General features: G+C 37.5%; 2 protein-coding genes across 2 annotated transcripts; both read left to right on the plus strand.

Moving 5' to 3' along the window:
* The first annotated feature begins 957 nt into the window (after positions 1-957).
* On the plus strand, positions 958-9,583 carry LOC113682747 (uncharacterized). Its single transcript, XM_027199923.2, has 2 exons — positions 958-4,351; positions 5,950-9,583. The coding sequence occupies exon 1, from the start codon at positions 1,085-1,087 to the stop codon at positions 4,310-4,312; it is 3,228 nt and encodes a 1,075-aa protein (XP_027055724.2). The 5' UTR covers positions 958-1,084; the 3' UTR covers positions 4,313-4,351; positions 5,950-9,583.
* Positions 9,584-11,390: 1,807 nt separating this feature from the next.
* On the plus strand, positions 11,391-26,801 carry LOC113682748 (pre-mRNA-splicing factor CWC22 homolog). Its single transcript, XM_089193528.1, has 26 exons — positions 11,391-11,604; positions 11,726-11,802; positions 12,627-13,078; positions 14,523-14,586; positions 15,889-15,952; positions 16,573-16,637; positions 17,319-17,412; positions 17,818-17,892; positions 18,278-18,331; positions 18,705-18,779; positions 18,867-18,927; positions 19,692-19,795; positions 20,014-20,116; positions 20,221-20,283; positions 20,390-20,482; positions 20,693-20,777; positions 21,196-21,256; positions 21,557-21,634; positions 21,950-22,009; positions 22,564-22,656; positions 22,927-22,973; positions 23,680-23,760; positions 24,465-24,566; positions 24,814-24,923; positions 25,018-25,099; positions 26,218-26,801. Exons 1-26 carry the CDS (start codon positions 11,563-11,565, stop codon positions 26,309-26,311), a joined length of 2,379 nt encoding a protein of 792 aa, XP_089049654.1. The 5' UTR covers positions 11,391-11,562; the 3' UTR covers positions 26,312-26,801.
* Positions 26,802-27,301: the final 500 nt, after the last annotated feature.

A 27,301-nucleotide genomic window follows, 5' to 3' on the forward strand; every position in this document is an offset into this window, starting at 1 on the left:
ATCAATATGACCGAAACAGCGAAATAGAAAACCATTTTTTTTTTAATTTTTTCATTAGTTTAAGTCACCTTTGTTTGAATGAAAGAAATCATATTTAATCACCCAGCTTTTCTCGATTTCATGTTAGAAATATATTTTGAATTGATAAAAGACGCTAATGAACTAATCTATTTTATGATCCATGATCATTGAAGGAGATGTATCATCTGCATCAGGAAAAACGTGCTAAATGATGTGTTGCTAAATTCTCTCCAGTTCTTGCGATATGCCTTGATTTCAGGGTATTAACAATCAGAATACACCACACTGCAAATTCGAAGTGAAGCGCCTAATTGTCTGTGTTACCAAAAGTTTCTACGAGCTTTCGGCACATTACATTAATACAAAGTCATGAATTTCACTGCCCCACAGACCGCAATCTGATTTGAGTGGATCAAGATTAACTGCCCTATCGCACAACAAATGGAATTAATTGACAGGTCATCAGCGGTATCGTTGAAGCAATGAAACAGTTTAGGATCATGTGATTATCCTTGTGACATTTTCTCCTCGAAACCACTAAAAAAAGAGAGAAAAAAAAACTCATGAAGCCATTTTGTTGTGAGTTATGAATAGAATAAGTTTCCATAGATGCTACAAGAAAAATGAGTAGCATCACGGAGATTTCCCTTTGCCTTTGAGCGGAGCTCCGATTAAACTCCTCTCCCAGACAGGGATGGTTCTTGAAGGGTTACTAAAAGTATTTGTCTATTAAAGTTTTCCTTTCTTCTTTAAAAAGTCACTTCGACCTTGACTCAAAACAAATAAAAAGGAGTAAAGCTACAATTAAAGGTTCCAAGTATATTCGAGACTGCGGAAAACTGGAATAAAAAAAAAGAGCAAGAATATTGTGTTCAAGTGCGGTCCCCAGTTAGACTCTCAGGGAGTGGGGAGGGGAAACAATTTTTTTTTTGAATGCCTCGATATCATGCTCTTAACAAATTCGCGCTTTCCACGCACTTCCTTGGTTGTTTTTCTTCTGGATGGTTGATGTTGAATCTTAAATGATAAGCTGATGTTGATGTTTGCTATGTAGCGTGACACAATGGACGAAAACAGTGGGGCTCCGCCTGAATCAGGAAACCGCGCTTCATGGGAGAATTTCGAGGGAGAGAATGGCAAGATTAACAACCATATTTGTCACGATATTTCCTCTGGTGTGAAGGAAGAAAATCTTTCTGACAACAGTGCATTAATTAGCGATCCTATAGCTCTCAGACAACCCGGTAATTCTTCACTTAATGGTGAGAAGAGCCTCACAGGAACTGACTTTAAGGAGAATTTAGATGAGAAATCACAACATTTGGAGACATCGCCGAGCGCGATAGAACAATTTAATCTTGAACCTGTAGTTGATTCCTCGAATCGTCTGGAAACGAGCGATCAGGGATTAGATAACGCGTTAGGTAATCGCGAATCTTCTCTAATATCGAATACAGGTGAACTGTCTACCGAAAAAAATTTCATTCAATCAAACGATTTATCGGAGCGCTCGGCAGATGGTATTGTGCTGAACGGAGAAAGCGAATCACGCTTTTCAGCTGTCGACGAACCGCTTGCCGGAGAAAAGGTTATTTCTTCAGCAAAATGGACCACGTTTGAGGATAGTCGTGATAAAGAATTGCACACAGATGGAGTTGAAAGCAAATCTGAAGATTTGTCGATCGACGAAAAACAGAAAAACTCGAATATAAACACACCCAGGACAACCCCGAACATGGCGGCTTTTGATTCCCAAGCCGCAGTAACCACAAATTTTATCTCCAATTTGCCTACCGTAACCGACCCTGGTACCTTTGAGGTTCACGCTGCATCATTTAATCATAAAAAAAATGGAGAAGGTTTAGCTTCGAATTCGAATTCTTTATCTACGAGCACTATGCGATCAGCTGTTCCTATTGTCAACCAAGCTTCACCTAACGACAATGGCGCCCTTCCCTTGTCTTCAGGCAGTTCACAGGAGCCCCGACCCAGCGATACCTCAATCACAAACCATCTAAAAGGAACTGAATGGGTCAGTTTTGGTGAGGAAGGGAATTCCAAAGAAAACCAGGCGGGCAAAACAAGTGTAAGTGGGAACGAACATTGTAACTTAGAAACGGCGAAGCGTCCTGTTGAAAACGATCTTCGGAAAGGCGAGTTAGCTGTTAATGACACAAAACATACATCAACCTCTACCGTTTTACGAGTAGAAAAGGAGTTGAATGGAAAAAGTTCAGACCAAACGGCTTCAGTAATTCCTCCCGTGTCGTTTACCTCGGCCGAATTGGATTTACTTGCGAGTAAATCGTGGATACAGTTCGATGAGTCTAGCAACAGTAAGTCAGTGCTGCAATCGAACTCAAGCGTTGTTCAAACATCGTCCGCTTCTCACTCGTGGGTCACGTTTGGTGATTCCAACATCCCGGTAGGTCAGAATTTAGACCCTCTAGAGTTGGATGTTAGTAGTAAGGGCCAATTCAGTCTTTCAACATCGAGAAGCCCAAATCCATTCACAACGGTACCTCCTTCATCAACAACCAATCCTTTCAAGCCTGCTACGCCAAGTAATTCAAATCCATTCCAGGCTGATGCTACAGCTGTTGTTTCTTCAAGCCCTTATTCTATATCAGGTCAAGGTCCAATTTCTTCTTCAACACCTCTTACTGGTGTGAAAAAAATGTTGGTCGCTGAGGGTAGTCTACAAGAGGCTGGTTTAACACCCACAGGTGATTTGAACATTCCCCATGGTGTGTGTCCTCTCAGTAACTCAACACCAGTTGACAACAACCAGGCAGTGGTTGCTCAAGATCAAGTTGATGCAAGATCTAAAGTACCAGTTAGTAAAACTCAGCAGCCTGCCCAAGTTTGCGAAGAGCCACTGCACGAGGAGAGGTCATTGACCACAAGTGGCTCATGGTCTATGCTTCTCCGCTTCCCTGACAAGAAACGGAAAATTGGATCTCGTGAGTGGAAGCCAGTGGTTATAAAGTTAGAGGGTACCACCTTACAGATTTTTGAGGAGTATGAGTTATCAGCACCCTTCAGAGAGATTCCTCTACAAGCATATTTTATGTTCACAACACCAAAGTTGCAGTCCTTTGAACATGGAGCTAAAGTTCATGCAGTTAAGTTAGAGTATGTTAAGTACTCAGAAACTAGAAGCCTACGTCATCGTGGCACTGTTGAACACGTGGCACAAGGAACACCCATCATTAAAGTGGCATCTCCAAGTCACAAAGTCATCAGAGAACTTCTTGAATCTTTCAACAACTCTCTTCGTCTTCTTCCATCTTACAGAGACAGAGGAATAACATACCGTCATGATGAAGTGTTTGTTGATATTGAAGATGTCACAAATGTTCTATCATCTGGTGATGGTACCATTCTAAAGAAGAATTCAAAAGTTTTAGTCAAGTTTCGTGCTTTTCTTACAGGCGATCCTGAATGTCAGTTAGTTCTAAATGATATTGTTCTAAGAGAACGAGAGGAAGCTCGTCTACAATCCGAGGAAAAACCTCAGAGGGTTCATCATTGGGTGAAACTGCGTCGTTGTGATTTTCATAAGTGTGTCAATGTCACAACTTTTGAACAATCACATGCTATTACATTTCATCCATTAGATGCATGTACTTTTGAGCTCATGCGATTTCCAGTTGACCATCACAAGCCTTTACCTCTTCTGTTAAAGACTGTGTTGAATGTCCATAGTGAGCAAAGAGTTGAACTCAAAGTAGAAATCCAAGTGTGTCAGGAAGCAAAGATGGCGAAGTACATTCGAAACAATGTGATTTTTAGATTTCCCATTCCAGAAACTTGGGTACCTCTTTTTAGAACAACAAAGGCCTTTAGAGGCGAGAAGTCCATCAAATCTAGTAAGGGGAACCGAGCTGCAGGAATTAAGAGCAGACTGAGGAATTCTAAGTGTTCCATTGCTGTGTCTCTTGGCAAAGCAAAGTATGAACCAGAATATGCATCTGTGGTGTGGAGAATTGATCAACTACCTTTCATCCACAGCAGAATTCCAGCAGATGCACCTCAAACACTCACGTGTGTTCTAGATCTGCCTCCTGGAATGGAATACCCAGAAAACTTCAAACCCACTGCAGAGCTTGAGTATGATGTGGCCTATGTGCTAGTTTCGGATACCACAGTGATTGCTGTCAAAGTATCCAATCAGAACATTCCTGACAAATGGGTCTGCTACAGGGCACTGTACCACTATGAGGTCAACATTGACATTTCCAGACCAGCCTCTGGTCCAGTCAGAGATGTCGGGTGTACACAGCAGTAGGAGGAAGCAGGACAAGAGTACTGTTCTCAGTTATATTTGGTATGTACTGACTTCCATGTTGGAAATTTTTTTTTATTGCATGCAGTACTCTGATGGTCCTGGTAAGAGTAGTTCTGAAAGTGACTGTTGTCAGTAACATTAGTTTCTGCAACCTAAACTGTTATGACCATCTAAGTCAAATTAATTTGCTGATATCTTTGTCACTTGAATCTGGTGATGCAGAGGTGGCAGAACACTTTGAAGTGTTGAAGGGCTTGGCCTGTATACCAAGCCAAGTACATACCCCTACTCAAATTTTCCCAAAAAGATATACTGATTTTCACTTCTTGAACATGTACCAGAGCTATTCAAACGAAATTAGTCCTACCACATTCAATTTGGTCAAGCATGATCCTGATGAAATGATTTGGAAAGAGTACAAGACTGAATATTTTTCAAACAAATTTTATGCTGTGCCAAAAATATCATAGAGGACTGAAACATGGGGGCAGAGGGAGGGCTGAGGCCCCCTAAATCTAGGCTTGGGGGGGGGATGTTGTCCCCCTTCCCCTTTCTTTCTGCTCTGGTGCTATGGAACGAATTCCTTTCAGGCTGTTGAAATGGCATTTACAGACATGGGTATCAGTCCTTCAAAGGATTTCCCTTACCTGGGCCATTAAACTTTGCAATTGGTTACCTCTCCTGGACTCAAACCATTTACCCTCTTCACTTCAGGGTGTGATCGAAAATGAATTTCTCCTTACAATATCCATACATTTTTGTGCATTAAGGCAATTTGAGAATTAAAAAAGGGGATTTCATTTGATTTTGCATCAAATTGTTTGATCCAATAGGGCAAGAAATGTTTGGTGAAGGGTGAAGAATTGATTGGGTGTGAAAAGGTTGACTGGTTATGGACAATGTGGAATCTTGAATTTTTGGCATAGAACAAAAAAAATTTGCAAATTCATCTCTGAAAAATGAAACATATGGTAAAGAGGTTCTTTTTCAAGCTGCAGCAAGTACTTAGTGCATTACTGGTTGTTTTTTTTTAATTTTTTTTTTAAGGCAGCTAAATTGATGCAGCTTACTATGCCAAACTGCTTTATTTAGGAGGTCAGAAATTTTTTCTTTTAATGCAAGTGACTGAAAACCTTAATTTATGAAGGCCAAGTGACTTTACCAATGATTGTAAGTCTTAAAGATGAAAATAATTGTTTTGAAAAAACCTAGAGAAAAGTCTTCAATTTTGGTTACTTAGAGCTGTGTTTCATCTGCCCTAAGCAGCCAGAGTTGATAGGTTTTACATTATTTACATTGTGCTATTTGGGTTTAAACTATTAACTTTGCATTGACAGAACACCCAGTATTGAGCGGAATCTACCAAGAGTCTTGGGAATGTCAGCTTAAAATAGGTTTCACTGTCCCTTTTTTGAATTGTTGATCACAATTCCATCTTTGTGCTTAGAGAAAGAAACAGTCTCCATTAGAAATGCACTTGGATTTGTCGCCTAAAGTGCACTTTGCTGAAGTACAAATGTTTTCTTTGCATCTTCAATTAGATTTTGAGATGTTGTTTTGAAGCAAGGTGAACAATTTGCATGGTTTGAAAGTTACTGTCATAATTTAATTGATTTTTTCAACTTCTTTCCATCTAGGTCAGGTGAATGAATTCTAATGGATGACAGTGTCATAATGGAAGGCCAAATACATGTCACCTTGGCCATGGTTTGCGATGAATTGTTGAGTCTTACCTACATATTTTATATTTTCTGTTGTTGCTGTACTTTTTTTGTTAAAAGAATGGGTGAGGAATAGCAACTCTTAAAGAAACTGCAGGAATATCATATTGTTTTCAGCCATTTTTAAGTAACATTTTAGAGAATTTGACTTGAAATAGTTTGGTAGTGTGGAAAAACATCAAAGAGATAAAAATTTTCTGAAAAGGAATGAGAGTGTTCATAGATGGATAGGATAAATGCAGATTGCCAACATTGAACCCAAAGCATTCAGGGTTTTTTTTTTATTAGTTTTAATTTTTTGTGTGATTATGTGCAAACTGTGCTGTGGCTCTGGTTAGAAAAACATTTTTATTTTTAGAGTTCAATCCTGAGCCAAGTTCATAAGATTTTCTTGAGCAGCTCTGCCTTCTTTCTGTTTCATTCCTTTTTTTGTTTTCAATTTTAAGATAGGTGTTATCCATAATGATGGTGACATGATTATGGAGTTCACCTATTTTTTGCAAGACTCTTTCACATGCTCTTTCTTTTTGGTTTATATTTTGGCTCAAGTATTGACAGCTGCTTTCTGTTCAGGAAAATCTTTCCAACAGTGTAATTAACAATTTCCTAAAGAAACTGTTGTGTCAATCAAATGAATGGTCTCAAGTCAAGTGCTAAAAATTGCATGTGGTATTGCATTCCAATTTTTCAGGCTAGAATATCAAAAATTTGTTGCTTAGAACTTGTGGCTTGTAAACTTGCCTGTGAGTAATTAATAAGAAAAAACAGAGTGTGGTATCACCTTCAACAGTTAATTTTAAGGTGCTAAAGCAGCACAGGGATGAACTTTGCTTTCTGATGTTTTTGGAATTCTTTTTCTTTTTTACTAGTTTCTATTATTTATAAGAAATTTAAGTCAGTGCAAAGACTATCACATCAGAGAGAATATTTATCACAGCTTTTCATTTTAGCAATCTCATACCATCCCTTACTTTTAATTTGTTTCATTTATTATTAACCTTTTAAAGTATAGCACAGAGTAATTGTTGTCAAGTTGTAACAATACAGCATCATTTGAGAACTGAATTTTATATTTTTTAATGGAATAAGGAGTTTTTTATGTGTACTACAGTGCTTCTGAAGGGAAGTTATAACTTTTATTTGAAATGTTTTTGGTGAAAGTTTTACTATGTTCAAGTTAGAGTAAAAATTACTCCCTCAGTGTGATGACCTACTTGGAAAACAGGAAAAAAAAAACCTTAAGTGTTATTTCTGTGGCACTTGAAATATTGGCAGTTAGTTTGAATGTACACCTCAAGTGTTTGGAGCAATCCTTTTAAATGTGTTATCTTCCAGAATACCATCGGCTGTAACAAGAAGTACAACAGCAGGTAAATTTTATGGGTTAAAGCCTGAAAAGGAGAATACTGTACTTGGTTCAATCTATGATTTGAATTCACTTTTTTTTATTGTTTTTTTGTGATGGTCAATATATGGAACATTAAGAATGCTTAAGAATTTGAATATCAATAGAATATTAGCCAAACTCTAAGTTCTCAAAATCAATAACACCTTGACAAGTCAAAATATTTAATTTCATTCCTTTTTAAGGTTCATAAAAGAAGATTTTATCAAACAGACCATTTCAGAAAAGACCCAAGCCTCTGTTTCAAGGTGAGGCTTGTTGCATAACCTTTGTTGGGATAATGATCTTTTATTGTTAGGCAAATTTAAGTCATTTTCACAATGAAGGCTTTGCACAGGGCTCATTTTCAAATGAGGGCTCTTGAAGCTCAGAAATGGCCTGTTTTTTAAAAACAGTTGTGCACAGGGCCATTGTTTTTTTTAGCAAGAGGGAAATTGTCTCTGACAATTACTTCTTACAAACTCTTTTTTTACAAGACTGCTATTAAGCCCAAATTTAAGTGACAATAAATCATATAGTTTCCTAGCCGTCAACCCTTTTATTCTTGGGTGTGACTAATGAGTATTTTCTGAGTACAATATCCATACATTATCAAGCAGAAAGGTGAAGTGAAAAAAAAATATTGTAACTGGAAGATTTAGTTTGATTTAATATCAAATTTGTGAGACATTTGTGGGAGACAGTAAGGAGAATTGAATTTGGATCAGGGGGGGGTGGCAAAGGGGTTATATCATAGAATTGGATTCAATTTAAGCACCATTGAAGATTGCCAATCATTTAAAATAGATTAAAACCTTGAAGTAATTATTTACTTGGGTAAAGGGATACCACTGAGGTACAAATAAATCAAAAAGGATCTAGGATGTCCAAGAATGGCAAGGATTGATTAAGATTACACACAGAAATCTTGTGAAATTCGGGCTGAAATTTTCAAGGGAGACAAATAGTGATGCAGCCATTTGCATCGTATCTTTAGCAAAGAGAGAGTTTTGCTTCAGACTGTTATGTAAACAATAACTGCAGCAAAGATTCTCCTACAGTTTGTTAATGAGTGTAAGTCACATTATGACTTTACTTGACTGTTATCTTCATATTGAAGACAGACATATCTTAGAGTTATTGGGAATTGTAACATGTTATTCATTCATGAACTGGGTAAATGTTTTTGGTTTTGGAATCTGAGGTTTCTTAACCTTTCATGGAAATAATAGCAGAATAGTGTTTTAAATCTTTTTTATTACTGTATGCAAAGCCAATCAAAGAGACCTAAATTGTCATAACTGAAAAATGATTACTTTTGCAATGATTGCTTCTGAAGTATTAGATTTAAAGTATAAGTAACTTAAAATAGATAAAACACCATGGGTAGCTCTTAACCCTTTGATTCCAATGAGTGATCAAGACAGAATTTCTCCTTATTATATCTCTTCAATATCATGCAGGCAAGTGATGAGAATAGAAAAAAATATCAATTATAAGATTACTAATTGAACTGATGCCAAATTCTCCAAACTTGCATAATGAGAATCATTTAGCAGACAGTAAGGAGAATTACTAATGAGATCTTGGGAGTTTAAGGGTTAAAGGCCAGTTTTATCCTTCACAGGAATTTTTAACACTTCACTTGTTTAATGGGATAAAGATATTCTTTTATATGTCATCTTTATTCATATTTTTTGGGGTTAGAGTGTCAAAAATTGTTATAATTTCCAGTACTCTATGAACAGTTTCAGTATCTGATTGTTCATTCTCCCCTCTAGCTGCTACAAACTTTCCTGTAAATGAGTAACCAGAATTTGGTCTTACATTAAGATAAGAACTTCTTTCTGATAATTTTAAGTATTCTCATTACCTGTTTCCTGGGTAATGTATGGTTATTTTAGGGAGAAATTACTTTTAAATCACTCCTGCGAGTCAAAGGCTTAAGTTTAGAGGTGGGAAATGGTTTTGTGTGTAGCTAACTGTTAGTAGTAAGTAGTAATGTCATTGTAACTAAACATAGCGCAACATTCATTATATTCTACGTACTGTAAAGGATTGTGTGAGCTTCACAGACTTTACACAGAAAATGCATATTGTACTCTATATATTAAGTATTCGTTAGAAAATGTACTACACACTACGAATAAATAGCATGGAATGAAACATGCGATACCTGTTTGGTTTTCTGGTACCATTTCCCTTTCCCTCGCCTGTGTGAAAAACTGGAATTATTTGTTTTTTAAGCAGAAGAAGTATGACATGCATCGAAAACTTCAACATCCCGCACACCCAGGGGCTACCCCTCCCTCCCAGTGATAAGAACTTTTGATAATTTGTACATTCAAATTCCCTTCCCCATGGGGCAAAAATTATGTTTAAATGCCTCACCAATTTTTTTTTTAAAGGTGAAATCAGCACCGTGACTGGTAAAATTTCCGCACAGCCCCATATTACATTATGTATTCAGTTCTTGGATAGAGGAAACAACGACAAAACAATACATTGCCCTTGGGAAAACAGATTTGTTTTACAATGGTATGGGGCTGTGCGGAAATTTACCTTCCTTTCCTCCTAAAATTTCCACGGCCCGTTGTTTTCGAAAATTTCGCGTTAATTTGATTTACGTACACCTAACTTTTAGAAAATGCGCATTAATTTTGTGTCACATAAATTTTCTTCGCTTTGTCAAAGTGCACCGTTAATTTCCTATGACAATGTAGTTCACTTTCGTGAACTGGCCTAGAAGAAAAGGTCTACAAGGTCGTTAAAGCTTTGTCAATGTGTAGAAAGTCACGGGTGTAAATTTCTGCACAGCCCCATACCATTGTAAAACAAATCTGTTTTCCTAAGGGTAATGTATTGTTTTGTCGTTGTTTTCTCTATCCAAGAACTGAATGCATAATGTAGTATGGGGCTGTGCGGAAATTTTACCGGAAAGGAGTGAAGGAGTCAGTCATTAAGGGAAACGCAGTAGGCAATAGGACAGTCGAAAGACATTTAGAAATTAATTCTTAAAGAAGAAATGTCAGCTGGTGACTTCGAGGCTTTAATAGTGGAGCTCTTAGCAGACAAGGTTTTGTTATTGAAATAAAGGTGCTGTAAAGCAATGATATAACATAGTGTGATTTAAATAAACATCGACGTAAATTGAGACGATAAATCGACGCGATTTTTTTTTTAATCTCCTAAAAAAAGAGCATCGTTAATTTTATACATATAATAAGTTATTTACCTTAGACACCTTCATATAATTATATAGATGTAGCACTTGTATTCTGATAGAAAGACTTTTCACTCCTCGTTCAAATTCCCCACCAGCCAGGCCGGCTTCAAATTTATAAAATCTAAAAAAAAGTAATCAAAAGTTGAGAGATTTTAATGAGATATTTTGTCTGTGAAATGCTAGGTCCAGGTAAGCAATTTTTAAGGATGTTTATTTGCTTCCTCTTGTTTCTTTTTCCTTTTATGCAAAATGAAATTGTTGATCATTGTTGTTGTCATGTGAAGAATGTAGTTCAGAACTGCCATCCTTTATAGACTTCATTCACACTCAGAAATTCTATTTCCACTTTTAGACTTAAAACTCCGAAAACAACACCCTGTAGAGTGGTAAATTCCTTTCGAGACCTCACAAGCGATTCTCCTCACCGCCCCAGGGCCAAGTGAGAACTAATCAGGGCATTGGCGGTCGAGGGCATTTAAATAAGAAAATGGAGTTTTGCAGGAACTTCTCCTGATTAACGCACGGAAGGTTTGAACGAATAATTTTTTGGAAGTCATAGGCTATGGGATACTCTTTTCAAAAGTTAAAATTTTTTTATCTGTTATTTCTGGTTTGCATGACCTCGTTCGAAGCAGCTTTGCTTGACCACATCATGAAAATTCCACGTAATGTAACGCGCGCGACTACACGGTCGCGTGAAGCTTCAGCCAGTTGCTTTTGCTACTTCTTTAGTCTTTTTCAGTCTTTACTCGGTCCAAACGTGAGGCTCGGTCGCATAGCAAAAAGCGTTCTCTAGCGAAGTCAACGTCGTGATTGTTAGCCACGAATATGTGGTAACACACAACACAAAGATCTCTCTTTTTTCATATGAATCTATTATAACGTCCTTTTTGGAACCTTTGTGCAACTTTTGGTCATAATGGCAGAGGTTGAAAGGTCAAGAATACGCAGCGTAGTTCAGGTGAGTAAATGAAGTTGGAAGATTAGTTGAGGATTATGTTCGATCGCTTGTAAAGGTTGTAGGTATTTTTTGAATAAATCGTGTCTGATGAAAATTATTCTCTTTTTGTTTCGGTGGGAAGACTGTAAAGCATTCCAATTCTCCAAGCACGAGGATAACGAGATCGCGGTCTCGATCGAGATCACCGGTTGAAGGAAGGTACGTGAAGTTTATGATGACCGATCATTTTATGTATTTAGTAACTCAGCGATAATTTAAACGATCTGAGTACAGAAACAAATCAATTACTTATTACTGTAAGATCTAGATCGATATGATGGATGCTGTGGGTGAACTGGAAAAATTGTTTTAACTTATCAAAGCACGTTTGCCTGTAACGTTCAAGGTGTAGTATGCACTCATTTATAATGTAGTTTGAATTCATTCTGGGAAGGTTTGAATCTAAAAGAGTTCAAACGATGTTGGTTGTGTTTTCTCTTCTTTCTATTAACAAAATAATATGTGATGGAGGAAATAAACCACAGGTCTATGCTGCAGTGCTGATAAATTATCATTTTTGTCTTCCTAATTTCTATTGGCCCTGTTCTTGCCATTGCATAAAATAATGTGCCCCCCCCCCCCCCTTAAGAGTGGTTTGTCAGTCCCTTCAGTGCTGTTTTCTTGTGTAGAAAGGAGAATTGAGTGCACAAAAAGCATGACTTCAGAAATGGCTGCAGAATTTTATGCAGTCTCTCATTTTCAGGCACAGAAAAAGGTATGACCCCATCCCATTTGCACCAGCCCACCAAACTGTCTGGGTAAATGACAAAATGCAGAAAAAGAGGAGATATGGGAGGAGGGGGGGGGGAGGGTATCCTGCAATGCAGTGGGAACTGGTGGAGAGGGATTAATGATATTCCTAATCCGATTATACCTTGGAAATCTGAATAAGCTGAAGCAGTGAGGGTCACAGGATTAAAGAGAGGACATTGTCTTTCTCTACCATCAGAAGGCCTGACTTCATGTATTTTCTTGTTTTGTAGAAGGAAAGCTAATGAGGATAAAGAGAACATACGTAGGAGTGATGATGATGATGAGGATGAAAAGGAATACCACGGAAGACTGCAACAAAGTGATAGTGACAATGACACAAGATCTCAGCGGAGGAAAGAAAGAAAGAAATATGACTCAGAACGATATAAGGAGCGAGAAAGACATGACAATCGAAGACGTCGCAGTGATGATGATGATGGTGATAATGGTGGCTGGCGTGCAGATCGGCGAAAAAGGCAAGAACGTAGATCTGACAGAAGAAGGCAAGATACACCTTCAGATGATGAGAGGTATGACAATCGCAATCCAGTCGAGAAAAAAGGTAAATATGATGAGAGAAGAGAACAGCCAGAGCAAGAAGGATCAACAAACAAGACTGAAGAGCCAGAAAAGGTTGTACGAAAGAAGGCAAATACAGATAATCCACTCCTGACAAGAACAGGTAAATTGTACTTTAATGTGCAGTATATTTGAAAATGAGACTTGTCATTCATTCTCTCATGACTATACTTCTTAACATTTTTTTCTCAAGATCAGTATAGATATTCTCCCTACTACTCTCTATACATTTCCTAAAGTGCTAAGAAGGAGAACTTGTTTGGCAATCAGAGGCCTCTTTTGTTGGTGATGATTCCACTTTTATTCTTTTGATCTTATCGTTTGATTCAGAGGTGATATTGTAAGGAGAAAATAGATGGTAGTTATTCCTACAAGTCAAAGGGTTCATGAAACTCATTCTGGAATGAACATCATGCCCATGTCACTTCTTCCATGTACATGCACACTGTCAACACCACTTTGGGCTTTGACACAAGTGACAGTTTTTGGTGCTGGATTTTCAATGTAATGAATAATTATTTACCAAAGTGGAGGTGACTAACAGTAGAAATTAGTTTCAATTAATTCTGTCATTATACCAAAAATGGTCAGAAGTTAAATTGTTGGCATGTGATTTTGTCTCTTCCACTGCTCAGAGGTGAATATTGCTAGCTAATCACTTGTGAACCAGTTAATCATAGTACCTGAAAAGCATTATTCACCTGTAGAGCATATATTAATGCAATATACAATGAAAATCTGATTGGTCAAGATAATTATGCAATGATGTGTGAGGCTGACATGGTAAAACCTAATATCTACATGGATATTGCATTTATCTTGTTGAGTTTAATTCTGCCTAGTTTCGAAGCCCCTTGTCTATGTAGTGTTCTCAACCTTTTGAAACCTCAAATCACATGTCTTTGTCGTCTGCCTCAGCCTATGGCTTCAGTAGAGAACTCAGGCCTTGGTTTTTTTCATAAGAGTAGGGAACATACATGTACGTGTAGTTCCTGTTGTTGTGGTCTGGCTGTGATTCTGAAATTAGGGGCATCTGCAAAATTTCCTTAAAAAATTGTAAACTGTTCAATGCAGTCTGGTCAAAGTCCACTGCGAAGTGTTATAAAGGAACAGGAGCCAATGGATATGGCGCTATAGAAATCCTTCATTATTATTATTATTATTGTTATTATTTCTTCTATCACAGTCTTTGCTGGTGTTCTTTTTGTGCACCAGCTGGCACAAACCACGCACCTAGTCAATCATTCTGTTCAAACACTAAGCACCTTTCTGAGGATTTGTGCAGATCCCAGCATGCAGATCTTTTGAATCTCTGTTACAATAGCTGCTTGTGATACTTTCTTTATGTTTTCCACCATCCCCTTCCTTACTGTACCAAGTGCACCATTATTATTATTATTGTTATTATTATTATTATTATTATTACTATTATTATTATTATTATTATATCATGCTCAACCTCATTCAATAGTTGCTTATTATAATTGTTTCCGTAATAAGCTTGATGGCATGAACACTATGATGATTTCTTTAAATTTTCTTTGAAGGGGGAGCTTACATTCCACCAGCAAGACTCAAAATGATGCAGGAAGGCATTGAAGATAAGAGCAGGTTCGTTCATACATAGAAATGAAGTCAGAATTCACTCTCTTTTTCTTCATAATTGAAGCCTTTTATGGTTGATTCTTCAATGCTTTTATTGTCAGCAAGTTGAAGGATTTACGTGGAGTTTATATGAAATAATTCATATTTGTACTGCGGTTATAGATGTACCGGTAAGTGGAAATGTGATCATCGCAGTAAATTTTCCAATTTAAGCAATTGGAAAGAAGAAGCCTGAAAAAAAAAAAATCAGGGCTTCAACGGGATTCGAACCCGTGACCTCCGCGATACCGGTGCGATGCTCTACCAACTGAGCTATGAAGCCACACATTGGGAGCGAGGTCAATTTATTGAGTTCATATCTTCCCGTGCAGTGAAATGATGTGGAGTTTATATGAAATAATTCATATTTGTACTGCGGTTGTAGATGTAAGTGGAAATGTGATCATCGCAGTAAATTTTCCAATTTAAGCAATTGGAAAGAAGAAGCCTGAAAAAAAATCAGGGCTTCAACGGGATTCGAACCCGTGACCTCCGCGATACCGGTGCGATGCTCTACCAACTGAGCTATGAAGCCACACATTGGGAGCGAGGTCAATTTATTGAGTTATTGAGTTCATATCTTCATATCTTCATATCTTGAAGGATTTACGTAGTCTTTTTGTTCATATTCAAGAATTAAGAGGCCTTATTGTTTTGGACTTTGCCAAGTGCAATCTTCCTTGACACCGTATTTACCTGTGTATAAGTTGACCCCCAATTTTTGAGGCTAAAAACTAGATTTTCTTTATTTCCAGGTAAAAATTTCTTGGAATACTTATCTTGTATTTCCTAGGTTTTCCTTTTAGTGACTACAGATACGTGAGCAAATCACAGCAAGTTTCAATTTGAAGTTTTAATATTATAGCATATATAGGAGTGTTTTTACCCAGTTTAGCAACATGGGTTTATGCAGGCTTTTTGATAATAATTTTTGTGAAATGCTCACAAAATCAAACATGATAATTCCAAACAAGCCTTTTTATGTGTAAGAGATAAAAAGTGAATCTCTTCATCATAAGCCATCCCAGATCTTTTTGTGATTTATTATTACCTCTTTTGTTCTTATGGTTAATCTTCACAGGCTTAATAAATATAATTTGTATTCTTTTTCAAGTTGAAGTGTAAAAAAATAGCTTGACAATATTCTGACAAACTACCATATCATCAATCAGCTTTACATACGAAATGAAAATTGAGTTAAATGTTGTTTTATTTTCACAGAAAGTAGCCATAAATTGAATTTAACGATATGTCATGTGTTATTTACAGTGAAGCCTATCAGCGTATCAGCTGGGAAGCTCTGAAGAAAAGTATCAATGGTCTCGTTAACAAGGTACAGAGCTGATCATTTTGTCAAGTCTCTTAACAATAGAGCAGTTTCTTTAACAACAGGACACCTGGATGTGTTAACAAGGGATGTATTGGTAGTTACCTATGGTAATTCTGACTGGTTACAGGCGGAAATAGTAAATTCACTCTCCAAAGTACAGGAATGAAATTGCAAAATGAAGACAAGTAAAAAAAAAAGTCAACAACTCAGGATATTACATGTATGTCCAGTCACCCAACCAACTAGCAATCCCAGCCAACAGGACTTAACCCTGTACACGATAATATCAGTTTACATATTCTCCATACTGTTCTCTATGTATTTCCCAAAGTGTTGACAGGGAGAATTTGTTCAATAATCAAGAGCTTCTTTGGCTGGTGATCATTTTAGATATTCTTCTGACCTTAATGTGTGATTCAGGTGTGATATGGTAGGGAGAAATTAGATGCTAATCACTCTTAGGGGTTAAAAGGTTGACTTCAGTGATAAACAGAAGCATAATTATAAAAGACTACAATTAGAACAAAAGCAAATTTTAAATGTGGTCTGTCTGTGGTATATATTAGTCTTTTTGGTATACATCTGGGCATGTGAAAACATATATTTCACGTTTTCCTACCTAGGTTAACACATCAAACATTGGCAACATTGTACGAGAGCTTTTTCAAGAAAACATTGTGAGAGGAAGGTATGACAATAGTGTGTGCTTCTTCACAAATACTGGTAGATTCCATTTTGCTATACATCTGTACTATAATAGATCACAGGAGATGTCGAAATGTGGTAAGAACAAAAAACTGGCACATCGAGGCATAGCAGAGTGTGTCAGTGATGTTCTCACCATATTTTGATGTCTTCAGTGATCTATGACTGTACAGACCCAAGATAACATGGACTCCATCTGATTTATATACTTAACCCTTTTCAACCTGACATCAATATGCATATTCTCCATAATGTTTTCTATACATTTCCAAAGGTGCTGACAAGGAGAATGTGTTTAAAAATCAAGAGTTTCTTTAGTTGGTGATAATTTCTTTTATTCTCATGACCTTACTGCTTCATTGAGGGACAATTTTCTAAGGAGAAACTTGATCTTAGTCACTCTCAGGGGTGAAAGGGTTTGGTAAAGAAGCAAAAATTGTGTATGGTGACATCATCTAATGCATCTGTCTTCCAATAGATCCTAAGTAACAACCAATCAGAATTCATTTGAGTCAAGATTATTACGTAAATGCTATCTATCTGTCTTGTGGGACTTTTAGAGATGAGTAAAATATGCAGTGCTCTGTCAAACACAGTTATGGAGCTGTGGGGCTGATGATCTTCACATGTTATGAGTTCCTAACCATTTTACATCCTGTTGTAGGGGTGTCCTTTGTCAATCAATTATCAGAGCACAGGCAGCGTCGCCCACATTCACCCATGTTTATGCTGCTCTTGTAGCCATTTTGAACACAAAGGTACAATACATTCATGAATTACAATGGTTTACATGTAAGTGTGACAAAGGAGTTCCTTAGAAACTCATCTGTTTTTTCCATGCTGAATGTATATAAACTGTTGGGAAACTGAGCAAAAACCAATGTTGCAATAATAGCAGAGAATGTCTGTTATTTGTTTGGTTTGTTTCTCAAGTTTATTGAAACCTTTGGGCCAAAAACCATTGTTAGGAAAAAAATATAGCAAGTCAAATCAGCAGAGAATCTTTTTTGAAGAGTTTTGAAAGTTTTTGTAATGCAATTGTAAGTAATATTAGTAGTAATTTTTGTTGAATAAGGTAGCTTCTTAGTCCAACAAAAATGTATCTTATGTATTGCATGTTAATGTTATAATGAATTAAAAAATATCCTTTTACTTGTTTTCAGTTTCCCAAAAATGGTGAACTTCTTTTGCGTCGGTTGGTGCTGCAGTTTAGGAGAGCTTACAGAAGAAATGACAAGGTAGACAATCTTCAGTTGATAATTTTCAGGTGTTCATGACAAATATGTTGTATTTAAATATGAATTTGTACCTGTTATGTTGACTGGAACAGTCACAGCTTGGAGCAATGTGATTCCGGTAGCCTTGGTGAAGCTTGAGTGTGTTCCTTACATGGGTAGAAGTTGAAAAATTATGCCACTAGTATTAACTCAAGTTTAACGTCACCTAACTGTCACCGTTCCAGTCACAGCTTGGAGCAATGTGATTCCAGTAGCCTTGCTGAAGCTTGAGTGTGATCCTCACCTGCATAGAAGTTACAAAATGATGCCTTGAGTATTATCCCAAGTTTAACATCACCAAACTCTCACAAGGGCCCGATAAAGTCTCTTCTTTTTTACTCCTCAGGCTGTGTGCTTATCATCCACAAGGTTCATAGCTCATTTGGTCAACCAACAAGTGGTTAGTTTATATATATCTTATTAGACATTTTGGTGTGTATTATCACTGAGTATTTTTACAAATTGTTGTATTTTCATGAGTCGAAATACAAACAACAAGTGAAAATACTCAGCAGTACCAAACCCCAAAATATCCTAAAAGTTATTTATTAGCAACTACTTTGTGAATTTCTTATAAGGCAGGAAAAGTGATTCACATGTTATTTGTCTTCGTCTTAGTGCAGTTAGATAATAAAAGTTTTTCTCACTGAACAATAATCATGTTGATTAAATTCCATATGTGATATTTATCTATAAAGAGTCTTCTTAGAAGTGTTTTATCATTTTGCTCATCAAGTTACAGTATCTGACAAGCGTGACCCTTTCTTTTCCAGGCCCATGAGATTTTAGCTTTGGAGATCCTGACATTATTGTTACACAAACCCACAGATGATAGTGTTGAAGTTGCAGTGAGTAATTGTCCTCAATTAGTTTCTTCCACACCTTGTGAAATTGAATATTAAGTGAAACTGTGATTTTTAATTTTTGTTCTCTAGATTGGGTTCCTAAAAGAAGTTGGAATGAAATTAACTGAAGTATCTTCCAGGGGTGTTCATGGTAGGTTTGTCTGATGAAGGGCTTGTGATCCAAATACCAGCTTTTGAAACTCTTAACGGTTGGCTGATTTACATCATCATCATTGTCATCAGTTAACCCTTTGACCCCTAAGAGTGACAAGCATCTAATTTCTCCTTACAATATCTCCCCAAAATCACAGGTTAAGGTCATTAGAATAAAGAAAATGATCACCAACTGAAGAAGCTCTTGATTGTGAAACAAATTCTCCTTTTCAGAACATTAGGAAATATCTAGAAGACAGTGAGGAGGATCTGCATGCTGATGTTAGGGTGTAAAGGGTTAATAAAATCTTGTACTACCCCCACCAATGCAACACCACTGTTTCTTAGAAGCATAATCTCTTAACCCTTTAACTCCCAGAGGTGATTATTATTAACTTCTCCTGATGATATCCATACATTGTCTGGCAAACAGGTAATGAGAACACTCAAACTTATCAGGTAGAAGTTGTCATCTTGACCTAACACCAATTCTTGTAACAAACATACAAAACACTGTTTAGCAGCTAGAAGGGAGAAGTAACAATTAGATCTTGAGAGTTAAAGGGTTAAACAGTTGACACAAATTTCAGTGACAAATTTATTGGTATATTTACCTTTTAAGCTTATTGATACTGTGACTGCTGCCCTAACAGCTTCTGATTAGCACAAAAGATCTTCCAAATCATGCCGATATTGTTTAGTTTATAGAACTTTCATATGGTAATAATTTTTGGGCTAATTATCCTTTCATTTGACTCACAGCTGTGTTTGAGAGGCTGCGGAACATTCTTCACAATGCAGAGATTGACAAGCGAGTTCAGTACATGATTGAAGTGATGTTTGCTGTAAGAAAGGATGGATTTAAGGTAGGTATTTACATTATGGTACACTTTGAAAGATGTCCTGTGGCTCAAATTTTTTCTGTAGATTTAGGTTTTCACAGTTTTGAAAAATTTAAATCCAGAAGAAAATGTGAGCTCCAGAGAGATAATCATAGAGAGAATTTTTAAGCAATTGTAAGTATTTATTAAATATTCATATTATTAATTGATTAAAACAATGTTAAATGTATGGGTTTTTTTAGGATCATGTTGCAGTACCTGATGAACTTGACCTTGTTGAAGAGGAAGATCAAATCACTCATTTATTGCGGCTGGAGGAAGCATCAAATCCAGAAGACATTTTAAGTAGGTCTTCTGTCAAATGACATTTAATGAACTAGTGTTTTTCAGAACATTGTATTTTTGACAATTGTGGAAAATCTATTTACTTCTATGCATCTTCTAATCAGATGTCTTCAAGCTTGATCCAAATTTCTTGGAAAATGAAGAGAAATACAAAGAAATCAGAAGAGGTGGGTAAATTTCGAACAGTTGTATGTTAGATGAATTATAATTTTCACAACATTCTGATATATTTCATGTTGTTGCTAACTTTATATCATTTTAATTATAATTTAGATATTCTTGGAGAAGGAGACTCGGGTGATTCTTCTGATGGAGATGATGATGATGATGACGACGACGACGATGATGATGAAGGCGAGGGCCAAGGTATAGTCCAACCCCATTTTGTTAACTTTGAAGAGAGAAGTTACAGTTTGTCCTCAGAGCACTATGGGATGTATACTGTTTGTGGCTTCAAACCAAGACCAAACTGACTGTTTCATGCATATGTTTCTGTTGTAGCTAAGAAAAATAGATGTCAGAGATGGCAAGCTTTGATTCTTCCTCTGAAAACAATTGTGCTTTTCTTCTTTATAGATGACAAAAAAATGGAGATTATTGATCACACTGAAACAAATCTTGTAGCTTTGAGAAGAACAATATACCTCACCATTCAGTCCAGGTACACTCTTTTGACTGTAGTTTAAAGTAAAACTTTCATGGTGGCAAACATCATTTTTGATTACAGAGGATCAAGGCATTGGGATTGAAAAAGCAAGGAGCACGAGAATCAAGGATTAAGAATCAAGAGTTGAGACACTCAAATAACTTTTCAAGGATCTTGATCCACAGTTTTGGGGGAAATTATTTAATTCTTACATGCAAAACAATAGGGATGTGTATGTTGGATATCTTTTTCCCATTTCAAGGTAATCACTTTTTCCTTAGAAAAAGTGATTTTTTGCATCTACAAAATAGTGAATTCTTAGTGTTGTTACAAAATGGAGACCACACAGGTGTCATTTGATTCGTGACAATAGTATAGCAATTCTTTATCTTTTTTCATGCCTAATCGATGTATTTTATTTGGGTGATTGTAGTTTGGATTATGAGGAATGTGCCCACAAACTGCTGAAGATGCAAATTAAACCAGAACAAATGGTAAGTTATTAGAAGCTTGGAGAAATGCTGGAAGCTTGTGAGCTGGTTCCTAACTTTTTCAATCCAAAAAATTGCTATTAGTGTGTTCTGTTGATTTTATGCCCCATGCTCCACCTGCTGCTATGTTTCGTTGTTCGTTAGAATTATTATTTTTATCATATCATAATTATCAGTACTATTATCTTCCTTTTCTTTTTCGTTGGAATCAACTCATCCCTTGTAAACAAAGTTTCCTTACTTCATACTTTAGAATGTTATTGAGGTTATTTTTCATAAATATTTGTATTACTTCTTTCACAGTCTGAGTTCTGTACAATGGTCATCGATTGCTGTTCTCAACAAAGATCTTATGAGAAGTTCTTTGGTCTCCTGGCCCAGGTTAGTGACTTGTAAACTGTACAAATTATTCGGCTTTTCTTCTCTTCGTTTTGAATCTTTGCTGGATTATTTTTCGATCAGAGACTTAACTGCAGAAGTGCTTTGATTAGCACGCTCTGAACTCCGGATGGGAAGGCCTGGGTTCTTGTTCTGGCGAGGGATCATTGTGTTGTTTGCTTGGGTAAGGTCTTCTGCTGTCACAATGCCTCAATCCAACCTGGGGTGTAAAGTAGTATGGGTGAGAACGAGGGGAACACAGCCCCTGTGCAAGACTTCACATTCATTATCCATTTAACCTTTAACATTTCTTTTTAGCGGTTCTGCCAGCTTAATAAAGAGTACATGGAGGAGTATCTCAAGGCTTTTCAGGAACAAGTGAGTTTTTATATTAAATCTTTCAATTCTCAATCATTTTCCTCCAAGGAGAGGATGTAAATTCTTGTACATAAACTTTGTTACACCGTCAAATAGATGATGACCTTGAGACAAGTTATCAAGTTGGGGATATTGTTTGGTTAAAGAATCATTTTCACGGGTACTATCCAACAAAGAAACACATGGTCGGTTGTTTGTTACAGGGGTTTGCTGACTTTTTAGCCTGCGAGCAGATGCTTAGAATGCTGATAATTACATTTCCGAACTTATAGATTTCAAAATTTTCCTTTCCCTGGTTGGGGATATTTTTGCTTTTTAGATCTTTGGAAACAAAAGCTTAAAACAGCTGTACGTCGGTGTAACGAGAAGTTTTCTTTCAAGTCTAAAATTAACGACAGGGGGAGGGAAATTGTAAAGCGAGAAGGAAAAAATAACTAAATGGGGAAGGAAAGTGTAGAGAGAGAAGAAAAAACCACAGAGGACCGAGGATGATGAAGGATGGTGAAGATTGACAGACAATAAACGATGAACTTTTCCATGTGTTTATTTCTCAGTACGAAACAATCCATCGCCTTGAGACGAACAAACTCAGGAACGTGGCCAAGTTCTTCGCTCATCTTCTTTTCACTGATGCCATCCCTTGGACGGTAAGACTGCTAGAATGAAATGATTTCAGAAAGGTGCGGTTTTAAAGTGGTGATGATGTGTCCGCACTAACAGCTGTATCACTTACAACAAGATTCGAGTCTGTAAGGGGCTTGGCATTGAAAATCCCTCGTGAGGACCAACGCAATGTTCAAGCGTCACGCAAACGCGAAGGGATTAATTTTGGCCGGCGTAGTGAATATTTTCAAACTAAATAACATCCACACCAGGTGAAATTCGATTTAATGATCCCTTTTCTTACCTCTGTGTAGGTGCTAGACTGTATAAAACTGAATGAAGACGAAACCACCTCCTCAAGGTACGTTACAGTTTGGTTATGAGATTCGCCTGCGCATTATTATTAGCGCTGAAAGACGCGCGTTTCTCCGCCCACAGAAGGTTTGAGATGAGTCAGGGAGAGGTTTGTCAGGGATCTGGTACCAGTAGTGCCAGACCCCTTACAGACCTCTCGCTGGCTCGCTTTGTTCCGGGCTTCATACTTTCAGGCGGGCGAAAAAACGCGCGCGCCGAAGCGCTTATAATAGGAACCTTTAGCAGTTAGGACGGCAACGCCAAGGAAGACGTCGATTTCAAAATGAATACATACATATTTTTAGTTGGAATTTCGCGAATGACTGGATGTGTTTACTATCTCTAATGGCGCCGCAAGTTAACCTCAGCATAACGTATGAGAGCGGCGTTGAGTTCCAAATGAAAACTTGAAATAATCTGCAGTCGGGTTTTCTTTCTCGGACCACGCAAATCTTGATGATTTCACGTTGTTATTTTGCAGAAGACGGCTAAGAAATGTACACAGTGTTAAAACGCACGTGATGAGCTATTGATCTGCTTATTAGATCTTTTGTTATGCCACGTCCTCGTTACCGTCGCCGTCGTGGTTTGCTAAAGGTCCCTAGTGAGGACCTGCTCGAAGTCTATTACGAGAATAACTTTTATTGAAGTGTGTCAATTTCCATGCAGAATAATTCTCCACTCACTTCATTTTCTTTATTCCATGTTTGCAGCCGTGTTTTTATCAAGATTCTGTTCCAAGAGTTAGCCGAATACTTGGGCCTTCCAAAACTCAACGAGCGCCTGAAAGATCCGTAAGTACTAACAAGTTTTTATTGAAATTTACAGCAATTTTCAGGTGAGTGTCGATAGTCATCCGGGATTTCCCTGGTTTTGCTTTACTTCGCTCTGTGATTGGATCAGAAAACTCGCGCCGCTCCCTCAACCAATCAGTCGCCGAACTATAATTACTCACGACTTGATTTCGCGCGCTTCATGTTGTGTCCTTGTTTTTACTTTGAGTTCCCTCAGATTGGCCGTCGTTATTGCTTTGGTTTTGGGTCCACGACACTCAAACGAAAAATGCTGGATGTATTTTCTAGTTTGATAACATACAAATTGTTTGCTTCATGTTTGAGAATACGCGCGTATCCGAAGAATTTTCATGGCATAAATCTTTTTAGATGCTCCATTTGCCAGTCTTTCTTGCGTTATGAAGACGAATTCACTGAGACAAAAGAAGAGCAGCGGTATAAGCTACTAATAGCTTATACCGCTCATAACTTACCTTCCCCCCTCCCCCTCCCCTCCTCCCACACCTCCTTTAGGAAAACCTAGCTACGTTCCTGAATGTGTTATGATGTAACTTTTGCTATGGTAAGTTCACTCGCCCAGCTGAAGCTCGTTTACAAAGTGAAAACTACTACAACGTACTCTCCAAGTATATTGTTCGATATCAGTGGGGCTATCTGACCTTCTTTCGACTTTGTCTTAACAATATTTTGTTCTTGCGTCTTAGGTTTCTGGCACAATATTTTGAAGGAATCTTTCCCCGCGACAATCCACGCAACACTCGGTTTTCAATCAATTTCTTCACCTCAATTGGTCTTGGTGGTATCACGTACGTAGCATTTTATATCTACAAATAGAGGAATTTTTCAATTGTCACAGAACTTCTTGTAAACACGATGAATTTGGGGAAATTTTTTCAATCCAAGGGCGGAGGTTAGAATCGGTCTTGGGGTTTGCACAACTTTCGTGAATTCTCCCAAGCTATCTCAGTGAGTGCAGCTGTGAGGATAAGAAAGATGGGTGACATAACAAAGAGTGAATACTCAAGTCAGATTTTTTTTGTGCATTTATTTTAGAGACGAACTGAGAGAGCATTTGAAAAACGCTCCTAAAATGATCATGTCCCAGCAGAGGCCTGGTGAGAGCGATAGCGATTCGGATTCTTCTGACGACAGCGACAGTGAAGGTTCGTGGGAAAGGTTCCTGTGAGTCTCGTCTTACGACTTCTCGACTTTTTTCGTTTAGCATAACGTAACTTAACGTCTCTCTCTTCTTTACAGATAGTTCAAGTTCGGAAGATTCTTCCGAAGAATCTCCGGAGTCTTCTGAAGACTCCTCGGACGATGATCGTAAGAAGAAAAGGTGTGTTAACACATTTGTTAGAGGACTGCACCGGTATCACAGAGGTGATGGGTTCAACTCCCGTACACGCTTGATTATATTTTTCAGGCTTGATTTTCACTACCGCTTCAGCAGTTTTCCTTACTGCCAAGATCAGTCTCATCTTTACTTAACACATTTGTTTGCGCATTACCAACGAGCAATCGAAAATTTTCGCCGATAACGATTATGACGGAGAGCTAAGATAGTTATTCCAGTCTTACAGTACAAAACATAATGGCTGAACGCACATGTTTTTCATGTCAGACTCAGTTTATGTAATGCGCGTTATTTGGCCATGTTTGTGCAAGTCCAAAGCTGTTGCTTCCTTACTTTCAGGTTTGAACTTATGAACAACCAATAAACAGCAGATTTCTATCAACTGTCGTAAACTAAAACCAAAGAAATTACAACTCTTAATACTGAGCGTCGTAAAACCAAAAGGAGAGCAAACACAACAGCCAATCATAACAAAGAAAATATCACGAGAAGCCAATGAGAACTTGAAGTAAAAACGAGCAAACTGCGTGCAGGGCGGGAAAACGAGAGTGATACAGTCGCGATTGATTATAATTTTGTATTGGACTGTTTGAGAAAGTGGCGCGACTTTTCTGGACCAATTACATAACGAAGTAAATCAGAACCCAAGCAATCCCGAATTACTTTTGACACTCTATTGAAAATTTTTCCAACAAGGAATAATAATAGTAATAATAATAATGATACAAAAATTTCTCTAGCGCCCTATTCTAGAGCTCTAAGGTGCTTTACAATAAAAAATTTAAAGCAGTAACTTAATAAATAATAAACCAATGGTATCACCCAAACTAATTGGACTCAGAGTAAACATAAGCGAACCAGCCGAAGCGCGTGAAAACGTTTGTTATCAAATCACGATTTGTTTGAGCAGTACATGTGACTGGTTGAGAGGGTGGCACGAATTTTTGGACCAATCACTGAGCTAAGAGCTCAGCAAAACTGAGCAAACCAATGCATTTCCGAATTGATTTTGAAAAATAATTGAAAACCACCGACAGATGTTTTCTTCTCTATTCTCCTAAAACTTGTATCAATAAAATTTTGTCCTCCTTGTTTTCCAGGCACAAGAAGAAGTATTCGTCTCGGAAGAAGAAGAAAGAATCGAATTCCAAGAAGAAAGAATCAGATTCCAAGAGACACAAGAAAAGGCGATGAAAGAATTAGGTTGAGATTGGAAAGGAATAATTTTTACTTAGTTTGTGGTCATAATTCAAACATGCTCTTCAATAATTCTCATTGTTTTAGAGAAACAGAAGACAGTGGAGACTTGGGGCGAGACTGAAATAAATAGAGAAGAGTCCGTGACCCTCCCTTTCTCGCCTCACCCCCTCCTCGTTTGTTATTTGTTGTCGTTTTTATGTACCTATCCTGATTAGGAAACAGGAAACAGGGTGAGTTAAGTTTTAACGCTTTTGGAAATAGGAACTTCCCGTTGTACGAGGGTGAGCGATTCAGCGTGATCTTTCATAGGGCAGCGATGTTTGACTCAGGGTCATATTGGCCTCTCTAGGGAGGGATGGGTGAAGATGTAAGGCATCGTTTTCAACAGATACTTCTATTTCATCTCTTTGTAGAAATTCCTTAAAAAAAAACTATGTAGTTTTCGTGGAAAATGTAAATAAATTTATAAATTGTACTTCTGTTATATTTGGTTTTCGTTTTCTAAATGTCTAGTTTTCAGCTTTACCTATATTTAAGATTTATTAAATCGGAGGCGTCTTGGCAGATCTTTGATTCCCCTCTTTGAGTTCACGAAGGGTTCAGATAAAAACCCGCCAGTGTTTCCCATTGTCTCTATTTCGAGCAATTTTTCTCTTGAGTTTCGAATGTAATCACAGATTGCAAGAGTTCTACTTTACTTCTCTCTGTGACTGGTTTAGAGAAATGTATCTGCGATGATAGCAATTTATCCAGGATAGCGTTATGGACCCTTCGAACAACTTGGGGCCAAGCTACCGGTTAATGCGGCTCAAAATTTCGTGACCTAGCGACTTGAAAGTCTTTTGAATATGTCTATTGTTGCGAAGGCTGTGAGCGATTGCAGATGTTTGCAAAATCGGTTTGTTCTTAGCGGCGAGTCCAGCAGCTAACTATTATGACATAACATCCCTTGCCATTTCCCTCCGGCCTTAAAACACGTGCACA

This window comes from Pocillopora damicornis, chromosome 14 (assembly GCF_964200805.1).
Source record: "Pocillopora damicornis chromosome 14, jaPocDami1.2, whole genome shotgun sequence".
In the NCBI taxonomy this organism is placed as follows: domain Eukaryota; kingdom Metazoa; phylum Cnidaria; class Anthozoa; order Scleractinia; family Pocilloporidae; genus Pocillopora; species Pocillopora damicornis.